At 43.8% G+C, this 18,513-nt stretch overlaps 1 protein-coding gene across 1 annotated transcript; it reads right to left on the reverse strand.

Moving 5' to 3' along the window:
• Positions 1 to 5,258: 5,258 nt before the first annotated feature.
• Positions 5,259 to 18,465, reverse strand: LOC144110031 (uncharacterized). Its single transcript, XM_077642832.1, has 3 exons — positions 18,218 to 18,465; positions 17,910 to 17,999; positions 5,259 to 15,633 (listed from the first exon to the last, which is right to left on the reverse strand). The coding sequence occupies exons 1-3, from the start codon at positions 18,458 to 18,460 to the stop codon at positions 15,385 to 15,387; spliced, it is 582 nt and encodes a 193-aa protein (XP_077498958.1). The 5' UTR covers positions 18,461 to 18,465; the 3' UTR covers positions 5,259 to 15,384.
• Between the last annotated feature and the right edge of the window lie 48 nt (positions 18,466 to 18,513).

An 18,513-nucleotide genomic window follows, 5' to 3' on the forward strand; every position in this document is an offset into this window, starting at 1 on the left:
CCAGTCTCTGTCATTCCTGTCTTTTCTAAAGGATTAGAGAAGGTGATATTCACTCGCATGTCTAAATTTTTCCTTTGTAAGAATATTATATGTGACGCCCAATTCGGCTTCCGGAAAGGGCGATCAACAGAAACCGCCCTGCTAACGCTTAAGGAAATTATTGTGCAAAATATTAAAGAAAACCTTTTCACTCTCGGCCTGTTTATTGATTTTAGTAAGGCGTTTGACTGCCTAAACCATAATATTTTAATTTACAAGCTTTCACTCAGTGGAATCCGCGGAACGCCTCTTGCTTTAATAAAGTCGTACTTAGAAAACAGGAAGCAGGCAGTGTACATAGATAATCAGAAATCCCGTTTTTTACCAGTGCAAAATGGTGTACCACAAGGCAGTGCATTAGGGCCTTTGCTGTTTAATATATATATATATATATATATATATAAATGATATCGTGAACATTGATTCAAACGTAAAATTTATCATATATGCAGACGACAGCAGCATAATAATTTCGGGTCCTAATGTAGACGATTTAATTATCAAATGTAATGAAATACTTGACAAATTACACCTCTGGTCCAATTTAAATTGCATTAGGGTAAATCCTAAGAAGACGAAAGTAGTAATATTTAGAACTAAAAATAAGATAGTCAAGACATGCCATGCTGTCCGATGCCAGGGCCAAGAAGTTCAAGTAGTGAATGAACATAGAATTCTCGGGGTTACGTTTTCTTCGAACTTAAGTTGGGATAAACACGTAGAAGATGTTTGTAGAAAACTGGCCGCAGTGACGGGAATCTTATCTCGCTGCCGACATCTTCTTCCAACACAGGCCAAAATCCAAATTTATCACGCATTGTTTGCTTCACATATCGACTACTGTGGTCTAGTATGGGCTACAACGACAAAAGGAAACGTTGCAAAGATGTACTTCAAAAGAGAATAATGCGACATATTGCAAACCTTGATTACCTGTCTCCCACGCGAAGTGCTTTTATAAGCTACAACATCATTAGTGCTGAATATATGTATCCATATCGCCTGCTCCGGTCTTTTTACTTTTCCACTGTAGCTTTTCAGGATTTTTTAATGAATCTAGGATTTCTAAAAAGAAGACATGTTACACTATCCACGCGTAATGATGATGTCTGGGTGCGCCCGAAATTTCGAAATAATTATAAATTTCAGTCACTACAGCATAATCTGCCATTTATTCTAAATGAGCATAAATGTGTGATGAGTTGCGGCGTAAAAGAACTGAAAATGTATTTTCTATTTAAAGAATGAATGGCTATGCGTGTTTACCTTTTCATTTGCAAGTGCTGTTTTTCAAGAACATGTATGTATTCTATTTTTCTTTATATTTCTGTCTGCTTACTTCTCTTGTTGGTATTGTGCTGTGTTCAAAACTATAAGTTTTTGTAGACACATTTTGAAATCATATGCTGTTTAGTTAATAATTAAATTGCATTTCTGCTATTGTATAACTCATTGTTCTTTGCATTTCTTAATTGATGTTACCTGTTGCTGTAAACCTACTGCCTTGTAGAAGGGGTCATGGGCCTAGTCAAGCTGTCGAGACAGCTTTTAGCTCTTGACCCTTTCCAGGATCCTTTATTTCTGGAAAAATAAAAGAATTGAATTGAATTGAGTTATGCAGACTGTGCCAAAGACGCTGAATGCAGGATAATGCACTCAAGAGCTTCTCTCTAAAAAAGTGATGTCCTACATGTATGCCGCTTTTTTCTGTCCTTCGCCTTCTGTATATGCCCTCCTCACGAAATACTCCTATTTGAAACATTTGAGTGTTTTGACTAAATGAATCTCCTGTTGAGAATTTATCAGGGAAGGGCAATGGTTTGGTTTATGGGGGTTTAACGTCCCAAAGCGACTCAGGCTATGAGAGACGTCGTAGTGAAGGACTCCGGAAATTTCGACCATCGCACAGCACATGGGCACCGCACAGCACTGACATCGCACAGCACATGGGCCTCCAGAATTTCGCCTCCATCGAAATTCGACCGCAGGGGTCGAACCCGCATCTTTCGGGCCAGCAGCTGAGCGCCATAACCACTCAGCCACTGCGGTGGCCGGGGAAGGGCAACGATTGCTTTGGCTAGGTGCACAGCAATTTATAGCACAGTTACAGCATAGAAGTTAAATGCATGAGGAATTAAATGGCGAGGCAGTACAAGCAACATCAGCCCCGATCCTTTTGCGGTCTAACCAATAAACAAGTCCCAGATTACGCGTTGGAAGGTGGTGGAAACACCCATGGTTGTATTAGCACAGTTGTAATTGCTGTGCATTTTTCAAATGACAACGTATGTGATCCCCACGCATAGCAATGCGTGAAAGAGTGAAAACTTCACTGTGCAGTCGATATGACAGTAGAACTTATTGATACACTTAAATAATGGCACCTCATAAGCAGTAGCCCAAAACAGCCCATTAATGCCTGCAAAACCATGTTGACTGAGCCCATGATGTCATCTAGGAATGTCTGAGACAGAAAGCTGCTGCGGTAAGTGTATACAGACATCATAAGCGCAAGGTGATACCTAGCTGTGTACTTTGGTTCGTAGCGCTTTTCATTTTTATTTGCCAGCGAGAATTACAAGGGTAGTGGGGCCTCGTTAGGCTAAGTAAGGCTTGCTGCCTTTGAGTTGACCGTCGAAGACCATGCTCTATGCAGTATTGAAAACAAAAAATGCCTTATTTTTAAACCTAAAAACTAGCAGGCCTACCAATATCCCGAACTCTCCGCGATATCCTGGCGTGATCGTTCACGTTGCGTACTGGTGAACGATCCTACAGTTTCGCTGTGGCACTATTATAGATTGAAGCGGAACTGCACGCCGGGAATTCACATCCACATATCTTCCAGTGCAAAGTAGCAGGCACCCGTGACAGGCAAGGCGAAAGACTCACTGCACAGTTCTTTAACTGACAACCCTTTCAGTGCAAAGTAGCATGCAGACGCGGCAGGCAAGACGAAAGGCTCACAGCAGATCAATTCACACACAGAACTGAAACATCCAATGCTTGGTGTAACTCATCGGACCTGACGTTTGAAATTAATGAGCACCAGTTCCGTCAAAGGCTTGTATTTCTTGTGCTGCTCATGTTCCACCATTTCAAAAACAGCCTGCTGGTACTTAATGCAAGTAAAAGCAAAGCTTTCCTCCGCTCTTGCGCTCGTTGCTCACGCACTTGCTTATCACGGAAGGCCAGCTACGAAACTTCTGTGCCACATTTAAAACAATACCACGCAGATTCACTTGGTATACCTGAAACGTTCACTTGCCTTTTGTATGCTGGCGTCTTGCGAACTATTCGCGATGTTTTGAAATGTAACGCAAGCAAAATGGAGGCGGCCATCTTGTCTACCGCTTTTTGGTCCCCTAGCGGTCGACGCAAGCACTGCCATAGCAAGCTTATTTGAAAACATAACAAAAAAAAATCATGTCAAAATGCATGCCAGCACTATTACATCCTCACACTTTAGTTTTGGCAACACTTAATAACGTACACACCCCAAGTAGCCAAGATTTCACAACTATATAAATGGTTTTCGAGTCTGTAAGTTCGTAAACAAATTTGGCTGCTGCTGATGATACTAGCCAAACAGCGCTTTTGGCATAAATGGCGCGCCGTTTGAAAACGTTTGCGCCGTGTTTGGGCCAGTGCAGACGACGGTTGCCGCGCAGCATTTGAAAGAGTGCTAACACAGATAATTCATGTCGCAGTGGTTTTTATAAGGCAGCGTGGCAAGCGAAACGCGCAGTGTTCGACACGGCGCCGGTGAGGCGCCATCTTTCGATGCTTCTCTTATCCCCATGCTCGCTAAAGGCGCCCTTCCAAATTATTCAAAAGGAAGTGCTCTGGGGCTAAAATGGCGGTGTCGACAGAGCGAAAAATGCTCGACAAAACCATTTATACATTACCAAAAGCCGACCTAAGGTGCACAAATTGTCATCAAAGCAGTACAGACACATTTCGGCTGTACGTTCTGTGTAAGCACGAGAGAAGTGAATATAAACTGCCATGTAGAATATGATTACGTCTAGTAAATAATTGCAATGAATTTCTTATTCTCGTTCCGCTGTCTAGCATCAAAATAGCAAAATGGACTAGTGCAATTCTGTACACATTACGTAAGCTTACAAAACCAATTAGAATTACAAGATTTTTAGTAGGCATGGACGAAAGTGGTATTCCATATCTACTTGTGTGCTAATTAAGCAGCGTTACAAACAAGAGAACACTCAACTGAAGGTTTAATGTCCATGCTCCTTCAGAACTTTGTTTTCGTAGCAAATGGTTCAATGTTTGCTGCCACATCGCCAAGGTATTCCTTCGAAGTGGTGTAATGTATGCTGAACGAAACCTAGGTCCATAGTTTGAAACCCTAGCAACAAATATAACGTTTAAAATGGCTCCAGCCATACGTGTGGCATACCTGTGTCGTGCTCAATTTTACGCATATGGACAGTTTACTTCACTTTGCGTGAGTGATATATGTGCATAAAAACAAATGAATAGCCTCCATTATATTTATACCCAGTGGTGTTGTCATCAATATCGGCAGCTTCTCGGCACTACAGCAGGGTTACACAGTGAAGTTATTTCGTTGTATTGTGCAGGCATCGATTTAAGCATGCAGTCCTGATTGACATCCCTCTAAATAACTGGTTCTGACCTCCTCAGGCATTTTATAGTGCATAGCACTTTGCCTTGAAATTCTTCCTCCTTCTCATTACCTTTTCCTATTCCTGGTTTCTCTTCCAACCTGGCTGTGGAGGATGCACGCATATCTTCAAGGTCATCCCCAGTTAAACCTTTCCCTTCACCTGTTGTTTTTGAAAACATCTACACTCCCATTCCTGTATATTAACCTGACATTCACTGCCAAATTTCACGACGCACAATAAATGAGTGTAAGTGTGCATTTACGCAACATTTAGTAGGCCGTTCCATTTTCCTGCAACTAACGCCACACTGCACTGCACTCTGCACACTGGCGCAGAGAAAAGCAGGCACTTCAAAACCTTTAGCCTGATAAATCGAGGTGCCTTTCCTTATCAGGCAAATTAAAAAGATGGTAATGGTGCTCAGTCGAAAAAAGAGCCACCTCATGAAAGCCTAGACAGAGCCACCCTGGAAGTGATGAGTGAAAAATGAAGTCCTGAAGACATTGCATGGCTCAGCACATTAACAATTGTTTATGAAACAACAATTTTCTTTATTTGCACCATTTTTGTGTTGCGCCCCGTTAGATTTCATTTATTGCACCTGGCAGGTGCTGCATGACGAATTGTACAAATGAAAAGCAATGTAGCAGGAATGAATACAACGTATGGTTTCTGAATTAAACACTTAGAACTGTTACAAAAGCACACATACAACCAAGAACTGGGGGCACAGCTACACACTCCAAACATGTGGCAGTACAGACAAAATATAAATAAACACATCATCACATATATCAATATGTGCTGCCAAATGGTCACAAACAGTTTCGCTGAACATGGAGAAGTGTGAAAGCCTTTACAATGAGAGCCGCAAGCGACTGCATAAAAGGATCATTTGAAATTTGTTCAGCGCATAAAGCTGCACTGAACATAATTTCAAGTTGACATGTATAAGGGTGCTTCTAGTGGTAGTAGTGGTGGGCTTGAAGAGTTATGCTAATGAAGCAAGCTAAAGTGTTGAAAAAGATTTCAAATGGCTCTACAGGAATATTCATGTGTAATTCTGTTGTGCTGGGTACCCATTGTGAACAGTGCTTAAAGTGGGCAGTCTTGTATTGCATTCATTCAATGAAATATCTCAGGCATTCTTGAATTCTTGAGGGAGTAACTGTAGTGATGAGGCCAATATCATGTGTGGGTAGAAAAGTTAATGAGGGTGATTCGCGTAAGTTTTGCGTGTAGTGTAATGCTCTTGACACCGTTTCACAGACGTTTATATTATGTGGAGTAATGTATACCACCTGCGCAACAACGTTATGTGCAGTTGTGCGTTGTGGCCTGTATGACAGCCTGCAAGTAGCCACACAAAAGGCAGTCCACACCGGAACTTGCTTCAGTATTGCCATTATCATAAGCACCAGTTCAGAGCAATGTCATGGAGCAATCATGGCTGTGAACTGAGCCAATATAAACAAGGACAGATGCATGAGAAACACATCTAAATAGTTATAAGGATCCTTGCCTTGCTACCCTGGTATTACAACAGTGTATGGGAAATCAACTTCGAGCACTCATGGAAAAAGAAAAGTGATTTCCAATTCGATGTGTAACGAGCCATTTACCAAGCATCCCACCATATAAATGCGGCATTTCAGTCATTTTAAAGGTTGACACGGTCGTCTAGGATAGCAATAACATCACAGAACTGTCCACAAAAAAGGAGCATGCAGAATACAATGTTAACATGTAGATCCTAACATATATTGCCAAAAGCAAAAGTCTATGAATGCTGTTCATGCACTGTCTGTCTTTGATACTTGAGAAAAGCTATCGGCTCAACCACAAGAATATTAGCTTCTATTCTCTTTCCGCACAAAGACAGTTATATTTGGGTACTAAACCTTGAGGTTTGTATTTAAACATTCACTAAACTTTTTCCGGAGCTAGTTTCAGAACCTTTTCTTTTTTGTTGAGAATGCTACTTCTGACAGAAGTGTCAGTTTTTTTTTTGGTGATCTATATGTGCCGTCACAACTGACCTGTAGTTCATCTTGGCTTCTTTGTTAGTGCCAGTGGTTGATTTACATGTAATTAATGCACATTTCACAGTATTCATTTATACAGCAGTGCTTACAAAATGAAATGCTATCATCATAGGGTATGCAGCAGTGCAAGAGTCAAGCGATCAGGCCTTGATGCGAAACGATAAATCCAACTTAGTTTCTAAAATCTTCGGGGTGGAAAAAACAATGAGTCAAAGCAACAGGCAAACTATATACATGTACAGTTGCCACACATGTGCAAGTGCAACGTTTTTCTTTGTCTAGTCGCCTCCCCTTCCTGATCAGTTTATCTGGTTGTTATCAGTTCATAACTATTTCTTGCTTCCCGCTCACTGCTGAATTGTTCACTCATGGAACGAAATGTGAAAGTAAGAAATGCTTCACAAAAGTAAACTTTTGTGTTGAAAAAAAAGACATCCACTACAAGGAGAAATGCAGTGATGAGTGAACCGCCATGGAAGTCAAGTTGCAACACTTCTTTGTGACATTTGTGCATGGTTTACAATGACAGTGGTTTGTTACGATTGCAAGTGTTGTCAGTGTCCTTACATGCAGTGCAACAACAACCTCGACAAAGTAATTGCTCTAATGAGGTAGATAGCAGATGAATATCTGAAAGCGGCCAACAGCATTACTTAGGCCGCCAGTCACACTACCGCACACGCTCCTGGTTCTCATACTGTTTTATTTTTGGACTGGACTCATACTTTATAGCCAGCAAGCAGTGCAGACATCTCAAGGATAGACTTCTCTAGGTGGAAACCAAATTTTGAACAATTAATTGGGCATACTGTTACTGGTGTTTTTCTGTTTGAACCCAAAGGTGCAGTGTCTAGACATACCAGTGGTTGGACTCTCTACACATGCTTGTTCTATAACTTCGACAACAGACAACTCAGTCAGGCTTGCATAACTTGAACAGCACTGATGCCGATGTCTAACGATCTTGGCTGTGCAAGTATTGAAAACTAATGGGTTCTACATTTGTGTTGTCTCCTATGAGTGCAGAAACATAAAATGTGTAGGAGCATTACGTTTTGTTTTATGCTTTTGCAATCCAAGAAGTTGCTGATCAGAGGGAGAAATTTCTTATCTTTGAATAAGAAGTCACATAGGTAAGTACAAATCTTTCCAAGTATCTGCTCCAACCATAACTTTTGCGGAAAGAACTAGTGCAGAAGTAGTGTGATATAGTCAACCCATGAGTACCAACACTGCTATCATGCATGGCGATTAACTGCAGCACAATGGCTTTTCATTTCTTAGCGTACTGCAGTCGACTAAAAGAACATGTGCTTTTGTGGAACAAACCAGGACCACATGTGGCCAACTATTACCACAGGTGCACATGTACACGAAGATTAATGAAAACATTTTTTTCGGGCACAGAAACAGATTTTGTGCAAAACTGCAGAACTGGCCTAGCTACATAGGAATCACCTAAGAAAGCTTGACATATACATTTCCTATGACGTCGGGCCGTCAACACATTGGCTGCGCTGACATCATAGCATCTGCCATGCTTGAGACCAGAACCACGGCAGAAACCTCCACGTTCTAATCTAGTGATCGCCACTTTCAATGCGGAAGCTATGCCCCGGACTCCATCTGGTGCCTGTGACAAAACGTGAAATACTTCATTCACACAGTCCTACAGTCCCGCAAAATATTTGCTTATGACTGTTTCACACTGCACACACCATTGCACAGCAGTGCAGTGACATCGCACTCAATTTTACACAATAGCGTATACAGCTCGTTCGGTCAAAAAGCCAATGCTGTGACCTAGGATTGACAGCAAGGCCTCACAAACTTGGCGAAAATATTCCCAGAAGTTTCAAACGAAAAAAAATTCGCTGCCATTGGGGTTCGAACCTAGGTCTTTTGTGTGCCAGGCAGGCACTCAACAAATATTCCACAAAGGGTTTTTTTTTCTTTATTGCATGGAAGAACTTCTGTAGAAAGGAGGAAACTTCAATCAGACTAGTTCGCGTCTCAAGTTATCGGGCTGCTTAATATGAGCCCCCCATAGCCCTAACTCACCACTGCATCCCCATCAAAACATCAAAATTCAGGGAGGCACACACAAGCATCTAGGCACGGCAGCCAGCTTGGAGGTTCGTCGCGAGCAGCATATACACTCCTCACCAACGCACACTGTTCCCGAAACACAGATTTGGACGATCTTGGTGGCTCGGCATGTCTGTCCATCATACGGCTTTTCCAAAGACTGAATAGTCCCATCAACACTAACACGTCATAAGGCACAACAGAGTTTTTGTCAACAGGCAGAAATCTAATAGTGTATGGTGTAATTTCAATGTCCTTCTTAAGAGTTCGTTGTAGTATGTCCCAAAAGAACATGGCATCAGGGCACAGGATGAAGCAATGATCAATTGTCTCAGGCACGTTACACAGACGACAATTCACATTCCAGGGTACAAACATCCCCTTGTCATTAAGAAATGGCTTGACAGGCAGCGTCGCTGTGTGTAGTTTGAAAAAGAGCGTTTTAGCGGCTGCCTGAATGCACATCCGCCTAACACGCTTTAGAACACTGATGTCCAAAGACCCCAAATAAGGCTGCCGATACAATGGTGTAGGGAACAAAGACTCAGTGAGAGCCTGGGTGATCTGCTTTCTCGAGAGGCTATACAGGTAATCTAAAGAGAAGCGCACAGTGAGAAAATTGAAAGTGTCGGCAACCTCCTTAAGAAATCCCCATAAAGTCCCTTCACGAGCCTGCACAGTCGGTGCGAATAAGTAAGGCAAATGAAAACTAAGCCGCCTAATGAGCACAGCTACCAGAAACGGGTCGTTTCTAGCGTGTAAGAGGGGCACCAAGTGAACATGTGGTGTATGGCAGTAAGGTGTCTTAGGGATATGCACTGTTATAGTAATTAAAAAAATTAAAAAGAAGGCAAATTCGTTATCGCATCTTATCTTAAAGGGACTCTGAAATGTTTTCCATGGGCATTTTCTACTGCAACTAATCTGTAGAGGTGGGCTTTGCGGGTATTCAAGTCAGATTTGAAAGCTCCGAGTGGACCGCTGTAGCTCGCAACTGATTACAGCGACACACCTCACACATCACACGTCAGTGAGCAAAAGCGCCAGCTTTCAAGCTCGCCCAGTCTGCCCACATGTCATCGGTATAGGGAATGTGCAGTGAGGTGCATTACCCTAATCGGTTGCGAGCTACTGGGAGCAGCAGTTTTTAACAATTACTTCTAAATTATACGGCTCATGCAGAGGTTTCAAATTTGACTTGAATACACACAAAGGCCACCTCTACACAATTGTTGCTCTAGAATACACCCATCGAAATCATTTCAGGGTCACTTTAAGGCAAAGCTTAAATGTGCTCCTAATTTTTAACTTTACTTCTTTCAGTCACAATGACCCCAGGAACCGTTGTGTACTCATTAACATGATTTAGAGAGCAGAGGTCGTATCACGTAACTGTCATAAATTCTGTCAAAAGTTAATGACAGTGACGTCAAATTGGTGAAACGATGAGACGTCACCGCTTGATGCAACGAGGAATCAGCCAATTACATCAGGGCGCCACCCCGAGAGCATTTATTTGCACGGCGAGAGACCGTCTGCTAATTTTTTTGTAAAAAGCATTCAGAAATACACAGTGATCAAAATAATTAATATTTTATTTTGCCAAAAAATTGTGTTTAAATTTAGAACATATTAAGCAACACAAAAAGCATAAGAAGTTGTGTTATTCAATTTTCTGGAGGGTGACTATTGGTGCCGAGGAGATGCACTCACAACGGTAAAATGTCAACAAGCCGCATTGTACGAAACATGGAGTCCTTCCTATATGGCACGAAAGCAGCCGAAGCAGACAATTCCACCCAATGTTATTGTTTCTTACGCGGCATCTAAAAAATAAAGCTACTGTGCGGTTGACCTAAGTGCACAGAAAAATTTGAACGAAGGCAATGAAGGCTACGTGCCTGCCGAGCAAACTTGCAAGGAGCGATTGGTAAGAAATCAACGAAAAAATCTTGTCTTGTTCGGTGCTTACGTTTGAAAACGCCAAAGGGTGAAGTGTTGCAGTATGTGATGTGTGGCCGTCTGTTTCTTTTCCCTTGAGGAAATAGAAGACGACCACGAAGTGCGATTTGCTGGGAAAAATGAAGTGCTTTGCCAGCATATGCCTGTGTTGCTTATGTGTAGCTATTGCACTTAGGTGACCACGGAAACCCACCCCTTCTGCGTGCTAAGTTAGCAGATTGGCATTCGCTTACCATCGGTTGTATGATGCCGATGTGTGCCTTGCTACCAACGGCAGCTTGAAAGCTGCCCGTGGCAATTAACCGCAGTGCACATAGCACCTGCCGCCGAACCGATAACGCGCTCGCACTCGCACCTAGCAGTTCATCGGAGACTTCGTCGTACAGCCATTCCACAATCTGCTTCTACAGTCGAAACAATCGTTAAAACAGCTCGTCCGGCAGGTCAACGCGTCTTCATGCGCCCTCCTTCGCCGTTGCTCGCACCGGCGCAACCACCTCAGTTGTATCGCCGCGTTCACCGCCGCCATTTTCTGTCCCAAACGCAACAGTCAAATTGACCGCCTCGAGGCGATCACAAAAAAAATTAATTTGCACCTGCGTAATTAGGTGCGCAACGCCATCACTTCTGCCACATCCGTAATGTAATCTGCAGCCACCCATGATGCAAAAAAGCAATATGGCCGCCAGCCACGACCGACCAATAGGATTGAGGCTAACTGACTGTTTTCGACAAGTTTTGGCAACTTTGCTATTTGACAGTTCTGTAATACGTCCCCAGGACTCTTGCAAACACTATTTGCAGAAAGCATGGGCAGTGCCAAAGACCGTTTTGTGCTTGCATCGACAGGCACCATGTGATTTGGGAAGGACTACAATGAGAACATGCCACAATGTGGGCAGGTAAAAACAAGCACAGTCATTGCCATAGCATCATTACAATGATAATTGGAGCATGACTGCAATGGCACTGGAAACGTCAGGCACTTAAAAGGGAATTCATTTCAGAGCTGAAATGAGCCTGTGCTAATATGCAAATATACTAAATTATGAGAATGACAAGGAGACTACACCATTCTCTCATTTGTTATGCTTCATGCTAATTATAGTCACATTTCTCACAAGTTAGCTTAAAGAGGATAAAAAGCAGCACAACAAAAGTCAACAACAAAAAAAAACTTACTGGACTGTTGAATTGCTAATAGAGTTTTGAAATCCACAGATGTAAGGGTGTGTCACGAGCGAAAAAGAAAAGAGGGATGAGTAAACACTGCACGTAATGAGAGGCATGTTAATTGGCACATGGTACTTTGAAAGAAAGAGAAGAGGGAAGAGAGTGCAGTCGTATTTTTGGGAGAGATGGAGAAGACGACGACGAAACTGAAAACAAGGTGGAAGTCAAGAAAAATGAATTCAACTACACCTTGGCCAACCCCCCGCGTGGGTATGTGCCATATACCTGGCGTGAAGAAGAAGAAGAAGAAGAAGAAGGACGTATAAAAGGAGGGATGGCGAGGTAGACAGGAGGAACGTTCTAGGTGCGGACGTTGGCGCATGGCCATCAGCTGCAAAAGGAGGTGTTAGATCGCGAGGCCTACTGACCTGGCGTGGTCCCCACCGGCTGATGCTCCGGACCTGTGGATCACGACCCTGACCCCGTCTTCGGAATGCGGGCCCTGTGTCAACGCCTCCGGATCGACGCTTAGCCTGCGGCTGTTGCTGTCTGCCAGACCTCGTCATCAGTACGAAGATGCTCCAACGCCGACATCCAGCTAAGGCGACGTGGCAGCACCGACTCTCGTTGTTGTGTCAATCAGTTTGAGGCCGGCACGATAAAGGAAATGATTGATTTACTGGCTGAAGTGTTAGAACGTATGATGGCGTGCAGCCGAACGACGCGTGACGCCGGCACTCGGAGGAAGCTCAATTCGGCTGGCTACACTTCGGCGTCATCATCTTCAGCAGTTGGTGCTGCTCCTGCTGCGTAATGCCGCCGCTGCTGCTACACTTTCACCTGATCCTCCTCAACACTCTTCTCATAGAACAGCGGCGTCTCTTAAAACAAGGTACCACCCGGGTTTATGTCCGTACTCCGCGTCCGAGAGAGCGTACAAACCACCCGCATTTGGTAGCAAGACTGTACGAGTGCGACTTTGTGGTTTATGCGTGAGGACCATTAGTGTGATAGGAATGCGGTGTTTTCTGTTGTGTTATCTTGATGTATGTGAAAAACGCATGAGAAGAAGCAGTGGGAATGTTACAGGGCTGACTAATAGGCAAAGTATGGTTGGATGTGAGAAAATCCTTCCTCAGCACCAGTTTGCGATAGCACTCTCGAAGAAGCCAGAGCGAGCTCAGAAACTGCAGTCACAGAAACACACTCAACATGTAGAATAAACAGAGTGTCATATTTTTCGATGGACAAACATTGCCATGTACACAGAACAGGTAGGACCATTCAACCAACGCTACCCATATTGACATTCCATAAGCATTACTTGTACCGTGGTATTCTACTCTTCTGCACTACAAAAAAAACATGAGGGGAGGAACTGGGTCATGAAATGTGTAGAGCTAAAATGTTTGTATAAAAGGTAACACCTGCACACTATTACACTTGTACTCTTGAAGCAGTTTCTACAGTTGCAATACACACACAACAGTTGGAAACATGCAGTCATTCACCAAGTTCAATGAGTACACATCACATCGCAACATGTCACAATGATTGAAGTGACCCCTCCTTCCTTTTTTATAAAAACAGAAGTGCAATACCAGCCTCCTTCTCCACCCAGGCAGTGACATGCAAGGCACAACAGCAGAACGAACATGGGGGCAATGCTTGTGAACTTGATTCATTTCAACCTCGAGAAATTCTTGTATCCTGGGCTCACCAATTAAAAGGTGGTCCTAGTTTTGCAGACATAGATTCTTATGAATCTCAGGACAACGGGGGTACCAAGATAAGAATAGACATGTTCTTGGAGGTGGGTCCAGTACCGACTGTTCTGTAGCTTTAAACGTTGAGAGAGAAAATTGTACAACGCAGCTGCGAGCCCTGAAGATCTTCTGAAAGGCTATGCAGTGCAAGGAGCCAAAGAGTAAGGAAGTGGTGCTGTTGCACCTGACTGTCGGAGGCACTTATGCTTTTTCATTAGGCATCTAAATAGTAGGAAACGCTATCCACCGCACTTCATTCAAACAGTGTCAGTCAATGACAGGCCTGGATGAAAGACATGTGCACCACAGCATTGCAAAGGGTGCCCTACCAGGCTTATTTGCAGCAGAAGGCTGACCCCACTTGCAAAGATGATGTGGTGGTCAAGAGAGCTGCAGCGAAGGCAGCAGTTTATGTCTACTATTTCGTTGAACGAACAGCTTCACGCTTGACAAGCCTAAACAAGGGAGCATGGAAAGGGCATTCACACGGCTGTGACTGCAACGGTTCAATTGAGCACAAAGCCTGGTTTGGCCAAGTCGGTACATAATGCAGAGCCAGGTCAGGGTCTGTGCAGACTGCAAGAAAGGTGATGACTGATGATCACCACAGTGTGGCTATACTCATATTGTCCAACACGTGTGTTGGACATCTGTCAGTAATTCCCAGTTTGGTGAAAGCATAATTGCAGACCAGCAGACAATTGGGTTGTACCTTGTAATGAGCTGGTATTGCCATTGTGTTTGTCGTTGATGAATGCATTCATGATTGCTCAGCTCCATGGGTCCCAAGACAGGTGCCTGCTACCTCGTCTGATACCGGTTGTTGGCTGTTCCTCGAAGTTTAATGCTGGCAATGCAAACCACAAAGCAAACTGCAGCATACATTAAATGTCTTCGATTCAGAGCTGAACAGTTTGCTTGTGACAGTTTGTGAACAGTGGCAAGCTCTATGATACATGGTCGCTTGTATTTGTGGGAAATATGGAACCAGGTACTGCAGGCGACGACATTGGTGAAGGGGCACTGCAAAGTTCTACAAGTGCTTTGGCTGCATGAAAAGTATTCGACTTATGGCAACGTGCAGCACTACATAGTTTTGGGGTGCCGTTATTCGAAAGCAACGAAGACGTAGCTGCACCACAAGTTTATAAAACAGCTTGCCATTCTCAGGGACATAGCTTGCGGGGAAGTAGAATTCCACTCTTTCCCAATTGTTCTTCCCATCAAAGATTTCAAGCTTGCCAAGCAGGCCAGCAAAATATTAGTGGATGTCAATAATCTTTGTCATGAGGGGTTGAATGTCATACAGACTATGAGCGACGCAACAGGCGCTTGTTTCCTGTTGTCTCCTTTTTCCTGTGAACGTCTTTTTTAGCGCACAGCCTCCAGAAATGAATATGTACCAACTAGCCTGTCAGAAAGTCTTACTAAATAACAGTGGAGAGCTCCAGATTAATTTCAACCGCAGCGGTGGCAAGTCATGAAGATTAAATGCAAGAAAGCCTGCAAGCTGTGCGGTGTCAGTGCATGTCAAAAAACCCCAGATAATGTCAACAGATTCCAAGGAGCAGATATAGCTCAAAAGCACACCAGAAATAGGTCTCACTTTCACTACAGTACCCACTGCTATGAGCACTGCAGATAGTAGTGCAGGTCCTACGGCCTGCAGTACTCGTAGCAGTCCCCATTCATATGGCCCTTTGTACCGCAGTGATGGCACGCATTAATGATGTGCCTGGTTGGCACCCTTGAGAAAGGAGCAAGGATGCCTGGTCCATACACCTTTTCCACGCTCCTGACGAGGATCTCCGCCAGCTCCTCCACTCCTTCACCAGCCGACAGATGGTATCCATCGGCGCCAAAAAGGTGCCTCTTTGGAAATTTACGTGCATCCAAGAAGCGATGCTGAAAATAAAATAGAATTTGTTCAGAAATAGGGCAAATTGAGGCAATACGTCAAACATGGTTTGGTATCTAGGGTTAATGTCCAAAACTGACTTGAGGTATGAGGGCTGCTACAGTGAAGGGTTCCGAATTAACCTCGACCATTTGCAATATCACATACCAGGACATTGGCGCCATTTTGTTACCAGATCGGTGAGCGTGAGCAACCAGCGCGGGGAAACATTTAAGACATCACAACAGTATAGAGCTACAGTAAAATTTTATCTTTCTGGTATATTTTTGAAGTAAACAACTCATGAACAGGCAGAAACAAAGCAGACCACACAAACATAGCACTTGCTCAAAACAGAACTAACTCAAACATGTGAAATTTCTGGCATATAAAACACATCAGATCAAAACCTCAGTACGCCAGTCCCATCTGGAACCCACCTCAGATACACCTAACAAATGTGCTCGAATCAATTCAAAGCTATGCCGTCCATTTTGTGCATCATGCCTCGTACCCTTATTTCATCAGCGTTTTATCTCTGAAGGACAGCCTTGAAAGCCTCTTACTTTGACGCCGCATTACCAGCCTTTCTTTGGTGCACAAAATTCTTTGCAGTTGACTCAGTCAAGCACCTTACGTTGTGCATCGCACCCACATATCTCAACACGCTGTGCATCCGTTTCAGATAACTCGGCCTGTTGCTCACACGTTTTCAGGATCTTTTGTCCCCCGAGCATTTGTGGACTGCAATGCCCTTCCCCATGAAGTCGCTGGCATCACATGCCCATTTTCATTTCTTGAAGCCTTGACAATGCATTTTCAAACGCAATGCCTGTACTCATATCTTTTCTTAAATATCTGTAACCCCAACCCCCGTATAATACCTCCATAGGTGGTAGTTGAGGAAAACAAAGTGAAGATAAAATGTCTGAACATATATTGACGGCAGGTCACCAAGAAGACATGCTGGGATAAATACTTTAATGCCTGCATGTGCCCCTTAGCTAGGTGAGCTCTGCATCATGACAGCGAGCTTATACTGATGCAGTCACCACCTCTTGGTACAGCCTTCTGATTTTCTAGTTTTCTGCTCCTATTTACCTTCATGTTTTTCAGAATGAATCTAAAAACCGACATATATGCACCCACTGGTATTGCAATGTGCAGCCATGCATCCTTCATGGGCAGTTTTAACCTTGCTGGCAGGCCTACTGAGAATTTTATAATGACATCAGCTACTCTATCGAACGTACTACTTGCCGTGAGTGAGAGACAAGACCCTGCACTCCTCTGAACACTCACTCAGTTAACAGATATTATGATTTTACGTATGTTGCCCAGTATTTTAGGTGCTGAAAAATCAAACTTAACAACGGCCAACCTTTTGAGATTGTGTGGCAGAGTGTGAAGGTAAAAAAATTACAGCATCAGTGTGTTCTGCCTTTTTTTAAAGCTGTGAGCAAACTGCATTCACTAAACGTGATGGCTCCAGCACATTTTCTTCAATGCAAATGAGAATATAAGTTGGGCAACTGGCACATGTCACCTGCATGCATAGCTACTGAAACCTTTTGTCTATTTCGTCAGGGCAAGACCTCTTCAAAGAAATCTAAACAGTACATAATCAATGTTTTTATCATAATTCTGTAATGTGTGCAACTGAATAGTGCAGGTAGTCGTGTCACTATGTGTTGTCAAGAGTTGTTACTAAGAGTTCGATTAGTGAGCACACAACATGTGGTATACTGCATGCAATCATTTCTCATGCAGGAAGCAGTTAGTATGCTTGCAAGCAGTTGAGAAAGTACGCCAACAAGGTGGAAACTGCCCATGATGGATGACTGCATTGTAGTACCTGTGGGCGCACGCCTCAATTCTCAACTGTTTTGCTCTAAAAAATAGAAAGTGCAACTGATACAGCAAAATGTGGAAGCTGAGATGACAGCAGCAGGGGGCAAAGACTATGTCAATGTATGCTCACTTTCTCTGTTATCAGAAGAGGCCGGCAGTTAGAAACAACTTTTCCTAAACTGTTTGTTTTTTGTTTCGCCACGAACAAACGGAGATTTCCTGTACTAAGAATAAATGTTGTTGCACACCAGCTCTATGTTCATCTGGTATTCTACTCGCCTTTTTGTGCACTGTTCACCCCAAAGGCGTACAACAAGACAAGCATGTCGGTGCTCACGTCCGGGTTCAGGATGAACACAGACAGCATCCGCTTAAGCGTAGCCGTCAGCTTGCGGTTGAGCAGGTGACGGCGGTTCAACCAGCTACGGCTCACCTCGGCGTCCTCCGTAATAAACCAGCGTGGCAGCACCTTCACCACGAGGACCACAGGGGCCACGTCGCGTAGCAGCTGCAGGACGAGGGCCTAGGATGCGAAATGGTAGTTCAGAACTCATTACTGCATCCTTGAAGGTATTGGTGAGCGCTACCAAAATACGGACAGGGACGAACCCTTTCCGTATTTTGGTAGCGCTCACCAATACCTTCAAGGATGCATTTCCAACTAGCCCCAGTTGTAGCTCTTTTGACTCATTATTGAAATCGGCAGAAGTTCGACGTGTTGCACCACCACGTAGTACATACCTTGATGTTGTCGCAAATCTCCTGTGGACTTGTGTTTGGCCTAGAGATGTCGTTGCCTCCCACGTACACAACACAGAAGTCTGCGCGCAGCAGGCTAATGCGCCGCACAGCTCTTGCAAGGCGCACAGCATTGTAGCAGCTGAAGCTGAATGTGCAGGTCTCGACCGACAGACGCAACCGCAGACGAGACCTGCACAAACGCTTCAGGTGACTATCGCCAACGAGCACGCCTCGTAACGCCATGATGAATCGTCACTGGCGGCAACTGAAGTTCGCGCGCGGTGAAAACGTGGAAA

This window comes from Amblyomma americanum, chromosome 11, assembly GCF_052857255.1.
Source record: "Amblyomma americanum isolate KBUSLIRL-KWMA chromosome 11, ASM5285725v1, whole genome shotgun sequence".
NCBI lineage: Eukaryota > Metazoa > Arthropoda > Arachnida > Ixodida > Ixodidae > Amblyomma > Amblyomma americanum.